This window comes from Lissotriton helveticus, chromosome 7 (genome assembly GCF_964261635.1).
Source record: "Lissotriton helveticus chromosome 7, aLisHel1.1, whole genome shotgun sequence".
NCBI lineage: Eukaryota > Metazoa > Chordata > Amphibia > Caudata > Salamandridae > Lissotriton > Lissotriton helveticus.
Window position 1 is genome coordinate 867,972,944 of NC_136068.1, and position 21,882 is coordinate 867,994,825.

Here is a 21,882-nt window from a genome sequence, read left to right on the forward strand (position 1 = left end):
CAGAACTGATGTTCTCTCTAGAACCAGTGTCTGCCTGGACAAACAGCCCACAGGCACAATAAGCTTCTCGGCCTGTCACTGGTGCGATGCTGCTGTTTCCATCCTGAAGTGTCAATGCACCACGTGCCGATAGCAGTAGGGCTAATAACGACCGATGATTCAAAGGAACGGTTAGCAATAGCTTGTTAAAGTTGGAAGTTGTGTCCTCATGACCTAGTTTATATCTGGGAAAGGGAGTAAAAGAAATATGCTGTGTGTCACGAATTACAAGGTGGATGCTCATTTGTGGGGGTCAAACTATGAGGAATCTCTCATTACAAGATTAAAATTGTATTATAATCACAAGGCTGAAATTCTGACCGTTAAACATCAGACCAATACAACAGATAGTTAAACTTGACCAGTCACTGATGGGACCCCATTCCATTCTGAGCATTTTGAACTTGGCAGAATCTGTGAAGCACAAACCTTGGCCTGCAACTAAGTCCTGATGAAGAGATCCAAATTAAGTAAAAATGCAACTTGATAAATGACTGTGGGAAGACAGCCAACACACCAGGCAATCTTGAATTCCACCTTAGCTGACAATGGTGCTAAGATTCTACTTGGAGGTTTTTTCTCTTGCACAAGATTCTTCATCGCAAGCTCTGGCTCAGCCTGACCTATATCATTATATCATGAAAGGAGAAAGTCTTCAACTCGGTCTGAGCAACTTTGGTGCCTTGCAATGAAGGGTGTCACGTGAGCTCCAGTCTGACTTCCTAACCGCTGTGATTTCTTACATGTGACTTCTTTGGCTGTCCCTCAATTAAATGTAACAACTATAGACAACCTTCCAGATTATAGATGCACTATGAAGTACAAATCAAATCAAAATAAACTTTATTCGGTTTCACGTATGTAAAACCATGAAAGTTACAGAACATCCAGATTTCATTAAAAAACATAATACAATAAAATTACAAGCCAAGTACAATAACATAAAAAAAAGAAACAATCGGACTGCCCCCTATATTAAACTCTAGCAGTAAAGTGCACAATATAAGGATAGAGTAACCTTTACATTTGCACTAACCTACACGAGTAGCCTAACCATTTTGAACCTGTTCACCGCGTTTGGTCCGCAAACAGGTAACTAATTGTCTATGCAGGCCCTGGTTCTCACCGTTGATTTCAGAAAGCCAACAATAAAAAAAAATACAATCAGGCTTCAACAATTGAAGGTACAAGAGCACTAGACAAGCCTTATTAAAATTCATCTTCTTTAGTAGAGAGACTAAGAAATATATCCAGGGTAACTCATAAAAATTACAGAAAAATATCAAATGTAGCAGATCCTGTGGAGACTCTCCGTCGCAGCCACAGAGTGCTAACACATAACCTCTACTGCACCCTTTTGGAACAGCAAGCAGGAGGTGAAAAAAATCCAGACGAAACCTGGACAATAAATTCCGCTCATAAGTGGATAAAGACCCCAAGAGACAAGGCTCGGCAGAAGGATTTGTTTTTAACATTTGCAGACACTAGATTTCCGCATTTCTCGCTCATCTCTTTCTATTTTCCTTAAACTACTGAAGGCTTACCTAACTAACTCCACAGCCTTTTTTTACAATGGATTCAGGATTGGAAAATAAATCAGGTCGTGCCAACTCTTCAAAGCTACCTTTAATATATTTAAGCCACAGTATACGGGACATGTTATCAAGGCTCATACACTCATTTAAAATCAGATGGCTAAGAGCTAAGTTTTTATTCAGCCAACAATTTAACATGAACACAAGGGGGCACAAAGTCAGGGTATTACTTAAGTAGGGCACCCCCAGTTCCTCATGGGCCACCAGATGATTCAATAGGCCACTCGGGGCACCCAACAGGTGCTTCAAGAAAGTATTCTCAACTACCTGCAGTGCATCAGTGGCAGTATGCCCCCAAATTTCACTACCGTAGCAAGCTGTAGGTATGCTTTTTGCCTGAGAGACTTTCATCATAGCTGCCTATTATGGCAGCAAAATTTAAAAAAAGCAGCATTTACCCGCATCATATCCCCCTTTCTCCTCCGGAACAGTGGCCCCCATTTTAGTTGATCATCCAGTAGGACACCCAAGTATGAAAAAACACTTGTCCTGGGAACTTTCTCGGGACTTACTTTAAATTGAAAACTTTTTTGGGCCGAATCTCCACCTGCATTATATAGGATTTTGTGTTGTTTATTGATAGATCACGATCCACCATAAATTGTAAAATGTATCTAGCACGGATTGGAGACCCCTGGCAGTTCTAGCTATAAGAACAGCATTGTCTGCATATAGAAGGAAGGGGAGCCCCCGTCGCCCTACATAAGCATAATCTACCCCTGTATCTGTTAAAACTGTGTCCAAATCATTAATATAAAGATTGAACAAAAATGGGGCAAGAATACAACTTTGCCATGTACCCCTCCTGATGTCAAAATTCTTAGAGACACGAAGATCCTGAGAGAATCTAACATTGGCCTTCGTGGCCTTATGCAGGTCCTCCAGAAAGTTGACGATATTGCTCTCTACCCCCATAACCCTCATGCACTGCCACAATTTGACAATCAAAAGCGGAAGATAAGTCCATGAAGGCCAGGTAGATAGTTCCAGAGCGAGCAATCGTATGCTTACTAAGTACCAAAGATAGGTTGAGGCATTGGGCCACGGTTGACTGCCCCGTACACTTTCTTTCAAAGTATCTGCTTGTTTGAATTCTGAGCAGGAATACAAGCAAAGTGACCAGAAAATATGATGGACTGGACTTCAGCCCAGAGTACTTTCCCACAGATGAGATTAATCCACGCACTCTATCATATTTTGTTCTTCTGAGTGAGCAACCCTAAATGGGTCTTTCATGCCCAGACTTTGATTCATTAGGTAATTTTGCACCGAATTCACACTGCACCTCATTGATGAGGCCTAGTAGTATCAAAGCAACTATGGGATTTCATGTATTCCAGTGCAAAGGAGACATGATGTAGCAGTTAAGGATGAACTGTTTTTTTAGGAGAGTCCCTATGAACAGAAATTCAACACTGGAATGATGAGAGCTCCAGTGAAGACAATGGGGGCGGTTCCGGGCTTGTAGTGGCTGGTATATGCCTTCTGTTCCAACATTCCAATGTTTGCCTTTATGTTTCTTCCTTTTGAATTTACAAAATTCTACCTTTTGTGGGTGGAATGTTCGAATAGCCTTACAAGCCCTTCTGCCTCAGGCTATACTGGTTGTTAAAGGCCCTCTACCTCATTACAGGCCTTCTCTCAGGTTCGGGCCTTTAACAACAGATATATCCCTTGGCATCAGGATATGACTCTATATTAGAACACTAGAATGTTGAGAGCTCCACTGAAGACAATGGAGTGTCTCAGGGCCAATAATGCTGGTATAAGCTTTCTGTCTCAACATTCTAATGTTTGTCTTTCTTTTTCTCCCTTCTTAAATTAGAACATTTTACTCTTAGAGGGTGGAATGTCCTAATATCATTAAAGCCCTTCTGACTTGGGCTATACTGGATGTTAAAGGCCCTCTCTCATTTTATAGCACCAAGATGCTGGGTTCAGGGCCTTTACCAATAAATCTGTCCTTTGGCAATGGGATAGAAGGCTATATCCTATGGGAACAGAAATCCGTGCCTGGGCCATCCACAGCTTTCCCAGCTTGTCCAGCTGGGATCTTGCCTTTTGTAAAATTAAGAGGAAACCTAAAGTTGTAATGAAGTTACAGTGCAACCCATGGCCTTCTGCAACCGCTGGTCAAATATGAGAGCTAATTAAGGCACTTGCCAACATATGGAATCTCTGCTCATCATCCTCAGGGAGCAGTCAAAAATCGTGGTATACAAGGACTGATAAGCTACTTATTTTGAGCACTAAAACTGAATTGCGATTCAGCTCATGCCATGTAGGTTTAGATGGACTGTGAAAGAAAAGGTGCTTTTGTTTCTAGTTGAGTGATTTGAGGGACAGAGTTCCTAAGGCATTCCTAAGAGTTCTGGGAAAGAGGCTCCTGACGCATATCTTCTAATGTTCTACTGACACTGTGATCTTCACTGCTGCTTCTTGAGCAGTAACTAAACTCTACAGGAGGCCAACAGCATTACAGAAAAACACAATCACAATATGCAACTATAAATGTGAGTATGATCACATAACTACAGTTCACACTTCATGTGCAGTTATGAATTGACACTTCTCTTTACTTCACTCACCTCCCTTCTTCTTTTAGCATACCACGAGCCCCTCTTTCCTCCAATGAATGGAACTGACCAAACAATATATACAACCCTTTACCTATGTAAAAATACCTGCATGCTATTTTCAAAACTTACCGCTTCGACACTTTTTTCTGGGTTTCTCTAAAGGGCTCTGTTGCCCTAGTTGGTCACATCCACACCATATAATTACTCCAAATGATATACATTATTATAATATTAGAATGTTGGGAGTGCCATTGAAAACAATGGAGTGCTCTGGGCTTCTAATGGACAGCAGAAGCCTGGAGCTCCAACATTCCAATGTTTTCTTCATAGCGGTTGCTGTGAAGAAAGGCTTCAGGGAGCCTGAGGAGATTTAAATCTCCTCGGGCTCCATGAGGGCTTTGTTTTATTTGTTATAACATTCTTCCCTATAGTGGTGGAATGTTCTAAAAGCCTTATTGCCCTCTGTAGCCAGCTATAACTGCCATTATAGTCAAGCTCCCTTGTTAAAGGACCTCGCCGAGCTAGAGCGGGCCTTTAATGGCTAGTATAGCCCGCTACGGCGGGCTATAAGGCTATATTATTAACCTTTCTTGGAAACTGATCTCACAGTGTTTAACCTGATTGCCAGACACCGCTAAAATTAAAAGTTTTTTTGTTAAACGTGTAAACTAATGTTCGAAGAACGACGTTAAGGTAAAAGGTAGTTTTTTGGCATAAGAAGCACTTCTGATATTGAAAGCTTAACATTGCGTCACACACTTACACTTTCTGGTCTTGCTCCTGCAAGAGAGCAGAGAAGTTACTCAGCTGTATGACAAATATTGCGAACTGTGAATTTTTGTCATCATACCTGGAAAAACAAACAGAAACAATCAATTCTTTATATATCAAACAGTAATCTATTTATAAATGAGATGAATGCATTTCCAATGAATTGTATAGTCTTGAACTACGTCTAAGTACTTACTTCATTCCAATTTGAACTTTGGCTGTTCCGACCGGCTCAGTATCATCCACATCAGACATTGTAGTTTCAGACAAACTGGGCCTAAAAGACGAATACAAACCAGCGTGAAGAGTACTGCAGAATTTGAAAAAGTGTATACAATTTTATTTTAGAATAAGTGTAAGCGAGCCTTCTCTACTCTGAATTAGAACCTTTGCCATGTTTGCTGCAGCCATAACGAAGGGTTCACACTTCCCACACCATGTTGGAAATCAGGACTCATGATCCCAAATTTGTAAGAAATACTTAGTTAACCATTCATTCTTAGAAAAATCTGACTTCTTCTATGCAGTTGTCACTGAGCCTAAGAGTGCACACTGCCACAGAGGAAGGATGTACATCCCTTGAAATGTTCTACTTACTGTGACCCATCAATCCAGAACCATAGCAACAACCTCGATCAGTTCAGGAAGCATTTGAGGATCCTTCCATTTGGGTCACAGCAGACAGAGCTCTTTCAGCTCATTCATTAATCAGAATGTTATCATGAGAACCAAATTCATTGGCCAGTCCACTGTGGCATAAATTAATTCAAATCATAGGGATAGTAACAGCTCTGGGTGAGCGAGCCAATCAATTCACAGACAGTTTTGCTCCACTCTTGGTTGGTGCAATCACTGCTGAATTAACTTCAATAATAATGCTGTAACTGTGTAGACATGCTGGTCTAATTACGTTTCCCATGCACAGTCATAATTTTCATTCCATTTATAAAGGAGTTTCTGCTGCAGGTATTAAACCTTCATCCAGTAGGCAGAATATGCAAGTGAAAAGTGATAATACCAACCAGCAATTCATTTTTTCAACAATTTCATATTTGAAAGGCTAGAGTGGTGCACTCGTGTCTAAAGATAATTTAACACAACGGGTTCTTAGAGCACGTATTCCATCATGACTTTTCTTCTTATAGGGTCGTGTCACTTCACAAAGGAATTGCGTGACATCACTCAATAATAAGTACAGATATGTGCAGACTTTCTCCTTTAAGTTACGTAAACATCTTTTAATCATGTACTATACCATTTTACCGTCATGAAGGCCAAATAATACGAGAGAAAAGACATGAAATAGCTAACTGAGCCAATAGGATTTAACCAAGATAATCGGAATAAAATCCACTGAAAGACAACAGAACCAACCATATTCTGGACGCGAAAGGTGTGAGGGAATGTCCTATAGAATTGTTGATGGGTATGTATCAACAAAAGCTTCCAGATTCTACGGCATTGTGATAGGGATTTTATACTCAAAATATAGATTCGCAGATGGCACTCAACAATTTAATTGCCTTATATTTAACAAAGTCTTCCAGTGGGGAAAGCGACATCGTACACAAGGAGAGCACGAGTTGTCTACGATGTGAATTGGAACCTCAGGGTGGAACGCTGCCTACCACAGAATCATACAATTTCTACAATTTTATGTAGGAAACCTCCTTGAACCTTGACTGATATGATAAACTCTAAATACACATGTTATGTATGATCAACTTAAATGTTAAAAATCTCCTTTTGCTGGTCTTTGTGCACAGTGCAGCATCTGTGCATTTTGAAACCAGTACTCTTATCTGGCAAGCCATTTTGCATAAACATGTTAAAGTGTTTTTATTCAGGGGAAAACCCATACCTTTGCGTAGATGCCTCGTACACACCACTGTCTCCTGCTACCGATTCGTCTGACACTGCTGCTGAAACACCAGTCCCTTTCAAGGCAGTTCCTCCAAGAGGATTTAAACCTGGCACAAACAAGAAAGAAGCATTAGGTGTGCGAATCTCATCGTGGAACATGAATGGAGAACCCATTAAGGCTGCGTGGAAAAATAGTATTTCATCCATCCCCAAATGTGGTTAACAGCAGACTGCTACAATTATGTTCTTATCGAAAACTGACTCTAGTTAGCACTTCCCGTCAGGACTGTGAACAATAATAACCAATTAGCCACCACTGGAAGGGCATTGCAGCTGTTTAGGGGGGAACTGCTGTATAAATCGTCAAAAACAACATATCTCGATAAAAATACTAGTACACTCACAACAAAATATACTGTTCAGATGAGAAGAATTTTCTGTAGACACTCTTGACAACTTTCATAGATAGAATTTTTTATGGAAAACGGAAACCAGGACATATAGTCTTGGCTTCAGAATGATCTGAGCATGATATGATGACATTCACTGAAATTTTATTTTTAATAACTTTCTATCCAGCTGCCCAATTATCGTATTAAACAGTTAGACATAGTAAAGAGATGAAATTAAAAAAAGAGGGCAATACGAATGCATTGCAGGTAAAACAGTCCACCACAGTAGAGACTACTTTACCCTTCTTCAAATTTCTATAATGCACTTTTTCACCTGCTTTCTCAGTCTCTTTGCAATGTTGAACAAGTCTATTGGGTTTTTCAACATAGACGAATAAGATGGCCAGAGAAAAGTATACAAACATCAGCACTGCAAATACAGAGTAGCCTTAAAATCTGGGACAATAATTATTTCTTTTGTTCCAACATGGTCTTCCTTGAATACATAGTTTGTGTAATTATTTAGTAACAAGAACATAACATCTCAATCGGAAATATTGTACACAGTGTTGAACCTGGTCCTCTGTGCAGGGTCACCCACACACGTTTTACCTTCCATCCTTCTATTTTAATGAAATTCTTTTTGCTTGCTTTTAAAACTCTGTGCTTTTTACTACTGCTAACTAGTGCTTATGTGCTCTCTCCCTAAAACATGGTAAAATTGGTTTACACCTGATTGGCAGACTTAATTTATTTATCAATCCCTAGTAAAGTGGTATACCATATACCTAGGGCTGGTATATTAAATGCTACTAGTGGGCCTTAAGCACGTATTGGCCACCTACTTAATTAGCCCATTTTAAACATGTCTCAGGTCTGCCATTGCAGCCTGTGTGCACAGTTTTAAACTGTCATTTCGACCTGGAAAAATAAACATTTGCCAGGTCCAAACCTTGCTTTTTAATACATAAAAGTAACCCCTAGGGGAGGCCTTTAACAGACCAAAGGGCAGTGAGCGTTGTATTGAAGAAGTTGGACATGTGCTTTTAAGTTATACAAGTCCTGGTAGTGAGAAATGACCAAATTCATTTTTCACTATTGCAAGGCCTACCTCTCCCATAGGATAAAATTGGGTGTACCTTATTACATTTAATAAGTGATAACTTTTGTTTGGGAACAGGTAGGAATGGTGTTAGGTGTCTGAGGAATTGTAATTTAAAGCCCTCCTTAATGGATTTTCAGTCACAATTCTGAAAATTACACTTTTAGAAAGTTGACATATCCTAGTCCTATTTGGTGTCTCAAGCCTGCTCCTGGGACACATGACTAGGTGTAGTTGTCAGTTGGTCTTTGTGTATTCCTCCAAGGCAGCCACACAATGGAGGGTGTGGATGTTGGCAGGATGGGCCATCCAGACTTGATGAGAGGGGGGCGGGAGCGGTCACCGGTCACACTTGCACTTCAAAGAGACTGCCTCAGCTCACACACAAATAACTGCACACTAGCCTATTGTGAATGCAGACTGACTGGCACCAAGATAGGGAGGCAGGAATTTTCAAAGACCTCTTCGGTGGGAAAACTCCAGAAGCATCTCTCATGTCAAAGCTGGTGCCAGGTATACAGATGGAACCCTCAGACCCACTCTTCAGATTACTCCTGGACCCATGAAAGACTCTGAAAAAGGACTGCTTTACTGCCCTGCTTCTGAAAGGATCGCCCTGCTGTCCTGCTGCAAGGAGGACTACCCTGCTGTCCTGCTGCAAGAGGGACTGCCCTGCTGTCCTGCTGCAAAAGGGACTGCCTTTCTACCAGAGAAAAACAGACTGAACCTCCTCCTTGAATCCAGAACCACCGGAGTGACTCCAAGGGCTAGCTGACCGGTCTACCGTTCTGAGCTAAAGAGACATAACAAGCTTCAGAGACCTTCCCTGCATCTGTTTATCTCCCGAGACCCAACTTGACCTGCGTGTACCCTGCTGCTGGCCTTTGCTGGAATAAGTCCTGATCCCCAAGAGGTGCCCCCAGATCCTGATACCTTGACAGACATTCAAGTGCACTCCTCCTGGTGTTTCCTGAGAACCATAGCTGCATGATGCAGCTAAACACAGAGCCAAGCAGGACCTCGCAATGCAGGACCTCGAGCCGCACAATGGGCTGCCTCGTTGGAAAGGAAGCAACACAGGACCTCGTATCGCAGCCCTCGCATCTTCTCATTGGAACCAACACAGTGCAACACAACTCTACGCATGACCTGGCATAGCAGCCCTCGCAGCCCCTGATCAGAACCGATGCAGCGTGACACAACGCCCCATATCAAGGACATATGGTACAATACTCATTGAGACTAGACCTGGTCCCTGTATTTGGCTTGTGCTCCATTGTGGTTAGCCTGAACATATGGCTTTGTGCTGGTCCGTTGAAACCAGAAAATGACAGTTGGCGATTTGGGTTTTTAACTGATATACTTACCTTGCAACATTGAAATTGCATATCTCCAGTTCTACAGATTGGATTTTTCACGTTTTGAGGTCAAATAATTTCTTACAGTTTACTCTTTTTTCAAAATTGTTGTAGGATTTTTTTTTGTGTAGTGATTTCACTTTATTGCCTGTTAAGTGTGCTGCATAAATACTTTACACATTGCCTCTAAGGCCTGACTGCTTTTGTGCCAAGTTACCAGTGTTAAGCACAGGTAAATTTAGTAACGGTTTATGGTTCACCCTGTCGACGGCTGTGGCAGTTGTTTGAGAAGGGCTCGCATCCCTCTCAACTAACAACCCAATTCCTTACACATAGCATCTGCACCAGTACACAGTTCAAGAATGTTTGGATTATTTACATATAGATAGTGAAAGCAAACTTGTCGTGGTAAAACACATCAACATCTATTTTATTGACAAGTACAACCTGCAGTGTGACAACATTAATCATTATGTCTATTTAAGTTTGCAGATTGGCACCAGGTGGTATTCTATATATACATGTGCATCAAACTGTATAAAGACATACAAAAGAGCAGGTAGTACAAATTTATTTCATATTTGTTTTTAAATCCAGGCGCAAATTCAAGTTTCATATAAAAGATGGTAAGGCGTTCCAAAGGAACGGCCTAGCAGCCACCAACGTTGCAAGAGGCATATGGCGGAATGAGGGAAACAGGGGGTTATGATTAGTTGATCACATGATTTGCATGATGGTGACAAGTAAGTATTAGTCACTGCTCCTTTTTTCCTGATTATGAACTGTGAATTAAACTGAGGTTAGCAATATGGACTGTGCAACAGTGATTAAGATAGTTGTTTGTGTGGACATGAAAATTACTGCGGTTATTGATCATCCTTCAGCCAATCATTATTCCACATTCCAATACTGCACTCTGAGCCAGTTTTCCGTTGTTAATATTTTCCTGCTTTTCATACAACACTACACTGACATATATTTCCCAGAAGTTAAAATGTTATGCTAATTTATTAGCATGGTCGTAAATACAGAGAGGTGAGTGAAGTAACCAGTTTGTCTATGAATTCATAAGGTGCAAAGCTAATTTGAGAGGAATAGAGTACTGATGAGCAACTAGGGACTGTTTACAAAGTGGCAAAATATTCATGAGTGCTGGATACTGAAGTGTAGCGATGTAACGTTCTTTAAATCATCAGAGTCTTTCCTAATTGCACTAAAATTTAGCATTTCTGATGCTGATGACGATAAGTGTTCCAGACCTTGAGAGTACAGGCAGAAAAACATGTTTCTGGCTACTTCTTTGCAGTTTTTATTCCCATTAGGGGGAGTGGGATAACAACAGGACCAAGTAAGTTTAAAAAAACAAACCGTCAAAGCAACTTTAGTGTTTGACACTGGAAGAACACAATCACCTCTGAATGTGTAATATGGGTTGTAAGGAGCTGCAACAATATATTATTAAATAAACAGTCTTCATGATCAAGTACTCTGTCAGGAGCCAACTGAGTGTCATGTCCCTGAGAGGAATGGAGCATGCAGCCCATAAGAAAATGAAGAGTCAAGACAGACAAAAGGAGAAAGCAGAAGCAAACAGTCCATATGAGTTCTAAATTGAACAATTACTTATCTTCAGTAATGCTCTTTCTGGTGAATACTCTACCACACCACAGATTCCTCACCTTTTTACATCCCCATGAACCAAGACTGGATCTGGAAGATTTAAAACAGCATTGCTTCCGCACGCTGTTAGGTGTCACCAGGGAGCTCTGCGTCGATAATGTTCCACCCCACAGGTGACAATGAAGACATGTATAAGCGGCCCTAAAGCAAAGAATTATCAGTTTATTTCCTTGTTCAGATGTTAACCCAAACAATAACCAGAGACACTAGTATGCAGATCTCTAGTTTGAACCTTTTCAGATGGAAAAAGAGGACATTTTATAGAACAAAGGAGGCAGGAAGGCACTGAAGAATCTACGGTTAGAGAGACCATGGTTAGAGAGAGCATCCACCAGAAAGAATGTTAAGGAATGTAAGTAACTCGTTCTTCTGATATATACTTCCAACCGCAGATTCCTCACTTTTAGAATAGATACCAAAGCAGTACCTCTGGGAGTGCATTAGATACAGTGGGTCGAAAAGGAATGGCAGGGCATAGTCCTGTTAAAAGATATGAAGGACCCACCCTTTGCGTGCTATATTTTGCGGGGCTTGAAGGCGCGCCTGAAGGAGCAGGAAGAGTGTCAAAGATTTTTAATAGAGCTTCTTTAAAGGCCTCTATCTGTTATGATGTCGCCAAAGCACCTGGAAATGGGGTTTATTTGGATCAGTTGTGGAATCTGCTCCTTGGCGGAGGACCATAGAGAGAACGAGATCTTCGCGACTTCTCTGGCAGCGATTGGTAGGACCAGGCGAAGCCCTGCTTGACCTTCTTGTGCTTCTTCTTCTACTTACGAGAAGACTTGGACCGCAACAAGAAGCAGTCACAGGAATGGGTCTGTGCCCTCAACTTTGAGCAGAAGCTGAACTAACGTGACTTCTTTTGGCTTTAGCAACATACAGCTTTGCTTCACATTCTCGAATCACCTTTGCAAGGAAGTTTATTTCAGTTAATAAAAAACCAAAACACAATGTGCGCAACAGTGAAGTAGATAGTGCTCTAACCAAAAGATACATATAGGACAACGGATCTTTTCATTATTAAAATCATATTCAGCGTCTAAACTATTCTATCTTTCTTAAAATGAAAACAAAGTACATCTTGTTTTAACCCCTTCGCTGCGGCGGCTATTCCGCCACAGCGCTAAGGGGGGGAGGGCGGGGGGGGGGGGGGGCGGTCCCGTGCTCGTGACGGAACCGCTCCGTCACGGCCCGCGGGTGAGCTGTGCTTGTGACAGAACGGTTCCGTCACGGCCCCGCCCGCTCTTCAGAACGCTCAGCGCAGGCGCGGAATTCGCGCCGCGCAGGTGCGGCGAGGGGGCCGTTTCGGAACCGTTCCGTCACCAGCACAGCCCACCCGAGGCTCGTGACGGAACGGTTCCGTCACGAGCATGGGAGGGGTTAATCAACCTAAGAAGAGAAAAGGGTAAAGGATAGAAAGCAGTTCAGAAGCAAATCAGATGCATATCATAGTGTCTTCTCCCTATGCGGACTTTAGAGTCTTACAGCCAGATTCATCAAAAGAAATTGCGCTTGCAAAGGGCCAGATTCTGAGAATCTGGCCCTTTGCGAGCGCAATTTTTGCATTTGGGATTCATCATCCCAAATGCAAAATTCGCTGTTACAGAATTCGCATTTTAGCGAGGAATAGCATTTAAGGAATCTCTATTTGAGATTCCTTAAATGCAATTCATGAAACTTTTAAAATTTGCGAATTCGCAATTTCCGGCCGCTATTTACTACGAAGTCTGACTTCGTGGTAAATAGCGAAAACTTAGAAAAATGCACTTTAGTGCATTTTTTCTAAGTGGTATGTTACACACACACATGTCCTTTGGACATGTTTGTGCGCAACATCAGGCTACATTTCCATTTCAGGGGTGCTACAGGGTGTCCTTTGGACACCCCTGGCACCCTTGAAATCGCATTCTTATTTGCGATTAGTAAATTGCTAATCGCAAATAAGGAATAACTCCCCATTCATTCCTATGGGCCTTATGCCCATAGGAATGAATGGGGAGTCATTCCTTATTTGCGATTAGAATTTGCTAATCGCAAATAAGGAGGCTGTAGGAATCGCAATTTATTTTGCAATTTCTACATGAATCCCGATTTGAGAGTCCTTAATAGCGATTCCTTAATAATCGCTATTAAGGACTCGCAAATCGGGACCATGATGAATCTGGGGGTTAATTACTAGTTACCAGCCGTTTTGCGTTAAAATGTATATCCCCCATTGAAGCTCTTTTTCTGTTAAGAATGTGTCTGCTCTTTTCATAAATTTGATAATTTGTACAGTCACTACTGCAAACTCACCCAACATACAGAAAAGTACTGTATCCCGGCATGTTTTTTAATCCCAAATTGGTTGAAAACATTATTGAGACAATATATGCCTTCCTCTAACAAAAATTGGACAGATGCTTAATAAGTGGGTTAACGATTCTTGTTGGTGTGGACAGAGCCTACATTCGAAACTCCCCCCACCTCACCATATCAAGTTCAGCCTTTTGGACTATTTTGGTTGTAAATCATACGATGAAAATTGACCATAGCGTATCTCTTATAGCTTTATTTTGAAATTGCCCTTAAAAGCTTCACAAAAGTAATCATTAATGAAAGAGGCTTGTCTTGCATAGCAGATTTTTAAAACCAGTATGCAATACATTTCGCTCCCACAAAACTTCAGCCTTTAGACCTCGAAGACCCCAGTAAAAGCTGCATTCATTCTCCCGGGAAATTCAACTCCTTCGAGATGAGAGCTTTTGGCCTTAAACCTACCAAGATAAGTTTGTGCATTTAGGGAGGCATCCTTTCACAGCTAGTTGTTGGTCCACTAGCCTCAACTGCAATCTTATTTGTGCCTGTGGTGTGTCCTAAGGAAGGAGAAATAAGAGCCTGTATTGTCAGCCTTACACTCCAAATATTGAGAAAGTTTTGACATTTCTCTGAGTAGGCTTCCACGCCAAAAGCTAGCGCAGGGTTGAGCTTTGCTTTCATAACTCTTAAAAAAGAGGGATCAAAGATGGGCTAGTAGACGTTCAGAGGTGCTTCTGAAACACTGAATTAGTGATGCATGCTTCGGTTTTAATGCATTAAGGTGCAAATAAATGGGAGCCTTGAACTTGTAGTCATACCCCCTAAATACTGCTCTCCATCACTGGCTTGCCCCCAAAATGTCAGTGACCTTTCTTTTTCAGCTTTTTCCTAACAATCACCGTTTGTCTTCCCAAAGTTCACTGCTGGTTCGTTCTCTTTGCAGTATTTGCCCTTAAGATTTTACAAGTTTTGGGAGCCCTATTCCTGCTAAACTGAGAAGAACCACATCATCTGCGAACTTCGAGAGTTAAATAAGTGCTCAGGTCCGAGATTAACAAATTAAATAGCGTTAAGGTGAGCATGCACACTTGTTTGAAGCCTTCCTGGGCTCTAACTTTGACGAGAGCAACTAGCCCTCGCCTAATTTGATTTGGACCCAGGTGTTGGTGTAGAGCAAATTGATATCATGAATCAAGTTGGCCGGTATTTTCCAAGACAGTTACTTCCAGAGCAAATTGCTAATGATATGTTTGAATGCTTACTAAAGCCAATAAAACAGGTTTTGAGTAGCTGTTTGACTTCTTGATGATCATTGATAGTGCTAACAAGTTGTCAGTTTAACTGTTTGATTAAATGGAATTTAATTTTGCTGGTGGCCGATTCTTCCAGATCTTACAGGAGGAGCCACCCAAAGAACGTTTTTCTGTGCCCAATAAATCAATCAGACAGTGGCTATCGGGGCTTGAGTGTACTCATTTTTAATAAATTAGATGAAGCACCGACTTGGGCCAGGAATCTGGAATGTTGCTGTAGACAGGCATAAATTAAATAGGATAGAAAAGCCATCCGATCAGAACTCTGGATCCTGTTTATACATAGCAGCGGGATTACCTTTGAATTCATAAGAACACACTCCATGCATAGCATAGAAATATTATGATAAGATATAGTTATTTCATTTAATAGTTATGTAGCACACTAACATGGCACCTTTCAGCCTTGTTGCAGACCTATAATAGCGCCTCAAGCTAATCATTAACTCATTTAAAAAAGGTACAGATTGAAGAATCATACCGTTGTCAACTGGTGATGGACTAAGGAGCTTGAGAAACTCTTTTAGAGAGGAAATGGAAATAAATGAACCAGGAAGGACTGATGAGACAAAATGATTTCTGGGATGTTTTATGTATTGATCCCGGTGATTGTGTAATCACAAGCACCTCATCTATTACGAAGAGGCAGGTCATTACTTACTTCTGGAATTCCAAGTGAACATTTCTCATCTCAGAATGGAGGGAATTCCATTTTTGTTATGGAGATTGAGGAGACACTGATACTTTTCTTCTTACAGGTGGTGAAATTGCGAGGGAGGGTATTTTTTGTTTACAATTTTATGACCAACAAGGAGGCTGGTCTAGAAAATAGTGTATGATACCAGTAGCATCTTAGGAGCTTCTACTTGAAACAAGGAAGGACCTGCATCTGGGTGGCCCACTTATCATTGAAGAGGGACTTGAATGTGGAGAGTCTGAATCAGTGAGGGCCACGGGCCACTGATGCTATGAGTTACAATAGGTGAAGATGTAGGAGCTGCCTTGCTGCCACATTGCGATTCTTTGCTGTCTTCTGAGAATGAAAAAGAGGGATTCGAAGTACAGACTATTGATGGACTACTAGAGACATGACAACGGTTGACAGTGGCCTGCATCCTCTGAGGGAAACAGACAAAAAAGACACAATGAAGAGGTGGTGTGGGATTATTATTGGAGCTTACTTGGGAACCCATGGAAGAACTAGAGAAAATGATGACTTACAGATTTAACTCAGTTGATATCAATAGCAATGGGGTGCATTGCTGAGGTTGTTTTGCTGTACATTAGTAGTTCTTCCATTCTCTACAGGTTCAGATCTCAGTTTTGTAAGTGTTAAGGTGGTAACTCAGAATCCACTGGTCTATGGCTCAAAGACAAGGGTAATTTCCTGAGAAGTCTAGATCTTTCAGGTATTTTTCTTTCAGGATGATCTGTGTATCATCAGCATGTAGAAGAATGGAATGGAGGAGTTGTTGAGGTCTGGAGATGCGTGATGTAGAGGTTAAGAGGAGTGGTAAATTGATTAAGCCAATCTAGAATACTTCCTCAGATGTCATGTTCATCGAGGGGTCATGGTTAGGTCTTAAGGTCCATGACATGAAAGGCAGCGGACTGACCCAAAAGTAGTAATATAGCCACACAACTTCAAGTTCATTGTCATTTTCAGGTTCTCCCAGATGAATACGGGATTATTCAGTGTCTATGCTTTGGAAGAATACTATCTGATGGTCATAGAAGTCAGACATCTGAACGACAGAAGCTTTGTCAACCAGTTTTCCAAAAAATGGGCTATTGTAGATTGGATCTGACATGCATATTTGCATTTTAGGTAACTCTCTGTTGTTCCAGCATTTTTACATTTACTTTGATCTGCCAAGTTTTACCTGCTTCACTGTCTTACAAATGGATGGACATGCCAGGGAAATCTTACTCATGGGTAAATCTGGCAAGGCACTCAGCCATCAATTACAAGCCATATGACTGAGGCATCACTACTTCAAGGATAATAATGAGTAAGTGAACAGATAAACACTATTTCAGGGCCATCCATATTGCCATTCTCCCTTCTACTTTTCTCCTCATATATACATCCTCCTCTTCCTGTGTAAAGGTACGGAGCATAACCTCCTACTGTCCTTCACTATTTCACAAGCACGTTCTTGTCCAAGCACCCACCTTTCATGCCGATTGTTCATGGTTCTTTCAGCTTGTTATTTCTAAACATAATAATAATGAATTTGCTAAAGCTTAAGCTCTCCTAAAGTCTTGTAACCTTTCCTCATTCTACTCTGCTCACACCACACACCCATCACCTGTCAGGATAGTATTGGAATTCGACAACCAATGCCTAGGTCAGGTTATGACTAATGCACAGTTGTCCTATAAATCAGCAATTATATGGGTTTCTAACAAATCAGACCGATGAGAACCATTATTAAGAAAGGCACAGGAAATATTGTGGGTTGATTTGAGGATTAGAAATAGACCTTTTAGGTAAAATACTGTGCATTAGGTACCATATATAGGATCTCTCTCTCTCCACCTTGTTGTTACAAGAATGCGCCTTTATTTGTGGCACAACTGTCCACATTTGTCAGCACAACAGTACATTTGGTATCACAAATGAGACACTTACTTGCCTGAGGTTTTAGAGTTTTGTTCCAAAATGTTCATCATCATTTTGCTATCAAATAAGGAACAGGATCTGGCTAACACAACAAGCACACACATATTTGTATTCACTGTGATATTTAAACCAATGCAATGCCTCTGCCATGTTTAAAATATTTTGAAGGGGTGTTGGGTTCAGGCAACAGAGCACTTTAGCATGTCTATGCCCGATACTAACTATACAGTTACATTACTTTTTGACACTTTTATAAGAAATACAATTACACAGCGCATGTTCAACAAAAACATGAAGCAGAGGCAAAGCCAGTCTTATAGCTTAGCACGGATTTGGTTTTCACATGGTTTTGTAAAATGTTATTGTTGGGATAGCTGCAGGGCCCTCTCTAATATAAAACAAAAATTGACTAAAAGCTAAAATATTTTATTCTAAAAAAGCACACATTGCCATAGCAGTCCAAGTACTGAATGCAACTACTATGTGTGCGGTTGTGCTCCTTGTAAAAGAGCTGAGTGTCGTCATTCACAGGTAAGTCATTCAGTGGTGGAAGAGGTTTGATCCACTGCCCCATATTTTATGTTGCAGTGGGAGGCAGAAAAATGTGAATGACTCTGCAGCAAACCAATGTAGAGGGCTGGCCCTTTAAGTATATTATATATGACATTTTAGTAAAATCAAAAGGTTTTGGCTAATATCAAGTCTAAAAATTCAGTCACCCTGCCAATACAATCTGTACCTACAGGCAACCATATTGATTATTATGAAGAATGGTATATTATTTTGCACACAAGCGGCATGTTCTGTTGATAGGGCCTCTTGACATTAACAAGATAGTTTACTATGTTGGTAGGGGGGCAGAAAACTCTGCTGCTAAGTTCTGGTTATTTGCACAAACATTTATATCCTGGTAAGCACTTGATATGGACCACTTTTGGCAAATGTCACCTTGGTAGCAACATCGACAAAACTGGAAGTCCACTGAATTATCACAATCATAGGCCTTCTAATGAATTCCTGATTTGTATTATCATTCTTATAAAAATTGGGCCACCATTTAAAAAAAAAGAAGACAACTTTTATGAACATGTTTAAGTACTGATGGAAATGTTATTGTCCTTGCTTATGAAGCATAACAATTAGGAACCATTATGATTTTGTAATAATGGTACATGAGGAATGCTGGCAATGAAGGAGGCGTATGCAGACTGGTGGAGACGGACTGTTCTTAGGAGAAGTAGTGCAAGTTTTTGTAAAAGGTGCAGGTGGTTGACATAAAATGGCATGGCCTAAAAACTTGATAGAAGCTCAGTAGCATACAATGTAAATTAGATGGAAGGTGAAAGAAGGTGAGAGGCAAGACAAGTTGTGTACTGGAAGTAAGAAGGGGCAGTATAGGAGACAGAGAAGCAGGTGGCCACAGTAACAAAGTTTCAGTGGAACTTTATCTACTCATTCTCATCAAATTGGCAAAAGAGACTGGTTTGAAGAAATAATGTTTGAATGCAATTTTCACTTTTCACAAACAAAGACTTCCCAAAAAGAGCTGCCAAACCAACTTTCCATATTTTACATCTATGCACAACCATTTATATGCATTTTTAATCTATTTCATTTGTGCTGGACCAAAAATAGTACCATCATCTCAACAAACGTATTTGCGGATCAAGAAAATCTTAACTTATAGCTTCAGAGACAACCTAGTTAAAGATGGCATCCATCATAAAGAAAAAAAATATTCTCTTTATCCAGTCCTCCATTGTAAACAAAAACTAACTATGAGCATTTCAGAACATTTATTGTTTGATGTCAGCTTGAGTTCGGAGACATCTTGTTAACATCATTCACCAGATGTGTAAATCGTTCTTTCATGTACATACCTGTGTGTATGTCGATAAAATATTGTATTCCCCTGTTCACCTGAAATGTACAACTTATTTAAACCTGTCTGAAAATATCCATTCAAGACATATTTTCATTTTTTGTTTTGTGGGCCCCACCCACCCCGACTGAAACTCCCTAATATGAATGTTTCTCAAACCACCTTGTTGAAAAAGAATGAAAATGGCATTGGATCATTCTTCGAGATACATACTTGATTTTGTAAGGCTAATATTGCATGGGGACATTTGTTATGGGAAAACACACCCTGTCTTGATTGACGTTGAAAAATGACGTTCGCAACAATCACCACAATTTCCCCCTTTTCATGTATATAGTTACCTTGGCTCAAATGTTTGTCTTCAGCCTCCGGCCTTTCCAGTTTGTAGATCTCATTTCCAGTGTTAAGACCAAGCTCCGAAAGGTTCATATTCAACTCAGGATCATCAAAGTCCATGTGGCTCAGAAAGGCATCTCCAGTGGCCAGTGAGTCAATTACCAGTGGAGAACAGGGGGGAGAAGGGGAGGACAATGATGACCTCGGGGACAGTGATGTCATTGACCGGGGCGTACCAGAAAAGGATCGGAGAAACTGAACACGACTGCCACTATCTGTCCTCCGAGGTTTGGCCACCTCGTTCTCATGAATAGTTGTTATATCGCCAGAAGGCCTATATCCAACAGTCCCTTCTTGGAGTAAAAACTCAGCTTTGTTCTGATACTCAGAGTCCAACTGGTCGAGTTGCTCATAGTAGAGGTCAGTAAAACTAGCTGAGGTTGAGGAGTCTTGGCTGGACGTCGCAAGAGATCCTCTGCTAGATGCCAGAGATCCAGGACTGCTGCCTGATGATAGGGAAAGCATGCTGGTGGATAAACTGTGGAAGAAGGGAAACAATCAGTATTCTCAGTATATGGAATGCTCAAACATTCCAGCTATGAGCATGCACAATAATATATGTTGGAGGGGACGGGCTACCTGGCATTTCATGGTACCCCACATAAACAACTAGTGGCTCAGTTACTCCCCAGACCCTAAAAGTGGATCCGTGATTATCAGAAAGTATTGAGTTTATCACAATATTTAATTGGGAAGTATGACAACATTTGGGGATGTTCTCTGATGCTAAAATTTGAGAAAGGGCCCAATTTTCTTGATCTTGCCCTTCGAATTTTTAATAACCTTTAAATATTTCAAAATGTACTACTACCTCTTGCTAATGCTACAGGCTCCACACTGACCTCATACGGAACACCAAGTAGGAAACACTAATTAACTAATGAATAGATTGCCCCAGCTTTGGTTAGAAGTATGCCTAAAATAGACACAGGTAGGTGAACATGAGAGGATCCACATTTAACCTGGGTGCAAGCCCAGCTGTGCACATGCCAAGTCACAAACACAACTCATAACTGCCAATCCAATGGAGCAGACATCCAAATCCCTTTCCTTGTGAATGTGCCGTAATGTGACCGCGGTGCATTAAAAGTTGCACAACCCTAACAAAGGGCACAGCAGACTTGGACAAACTATGAGCTAGTCAGATGGGAGCTAAGCTCATGTTACTCTTTAAAACCCAAAGACAGCCTGTATTCGTAGACAGCTCGCTGTATTAACAAGCCTAGCCGGCAATTACAAGTGCTTGAGAGAAACTCATCCCAACCCACTATGAGGAAAGCTGTGGAAACCATTTCAGATCTCTGAGATACCTTTAAAATGTTTCCAATAAGTATTTGTAAACAAACAAATGAAAAGTATTAATCTAGTATTTATACACCACTACTACACCTCATAAAGAGGTAAAATGCACATGGCATTTAGAATTGCTGGGAAAATTAATATCCATGAAGGATTCCACGAAGGTCCAGATGTGTGTGCGCGCACAAGGCATTTACACCAAACTTGGATACTTGCAGTGGATACCACAAACATCTGGTACACATCCATCCCTCCAGCACTCACATCCAATACCACGCATTAAGGTATTTAATGGAAAATAACACACCAGTTTTTAACAACTTTTTTTTACCACGTTGTCCTTATGCATAATTACTGCCAATATAAATAACAGACAGTAAAAACAAAACCCCTGAAATATAACAACTAAATTCCTACTGGTGGAACTGCCAGGACCAAAAGTCAATTTACCAGGAGGCTCAACATTTACAGTTGCAGTAAGAAATACTACCAGACAAAAATTATGTGAACAGCTGGACTTTCATAATCGTTGTGCATAGTGGACTTGCCCATCGGCTATTTAAAATATAGCAAAATATAAGACAAAGAGAGGAAACAGAAAAACAGTCAAGCAGTCAAAAAAATGTTCTTGAGTCTTTAGTGAAGAGTCTTCTTTATTGGTTTCAACCAAGTGCACATGCAGCCAACGC

The 21,882-nt window shown here is 40.8% G+C and overlaps 1 protein-coding gene across 1 annotated transcript in view; it reads right to left on the reverse strand.

Annotated features, from left to right (window-relative positions):
* Positions 1 to 21,882, reverse strand: part of WWC1 (WW and C2 domain containing 1) — a 385,050-nt gene that overhangs the window by 76,312 nt on the left and 286,856 nt on the right. Inside the window, exons 11-14 of the mRNA XM_078653391.1 lie at positions 19,840 to 20,372; positions 6,846 to 6,954; positions 5,181 to 5,261; positions 4,977 to 5,063 (exon numbers count right to left, since the gene is read on the reverse strand). Coding sequence (XP_078509517.1) covers positions 4,977 to 5,063; positions 5,181 to 5,261; positions 6,846 to 6,954; positions 19,840 to 20,372 — 810 coding nt within the window. The remainder of the gene's footprint in view (positions 1 to 4,976; positions 5,064 to 5,180; positions 5,262 to 6,845; positions 6,955 to 19,839; positions 20,373 to 21,882) is intronic.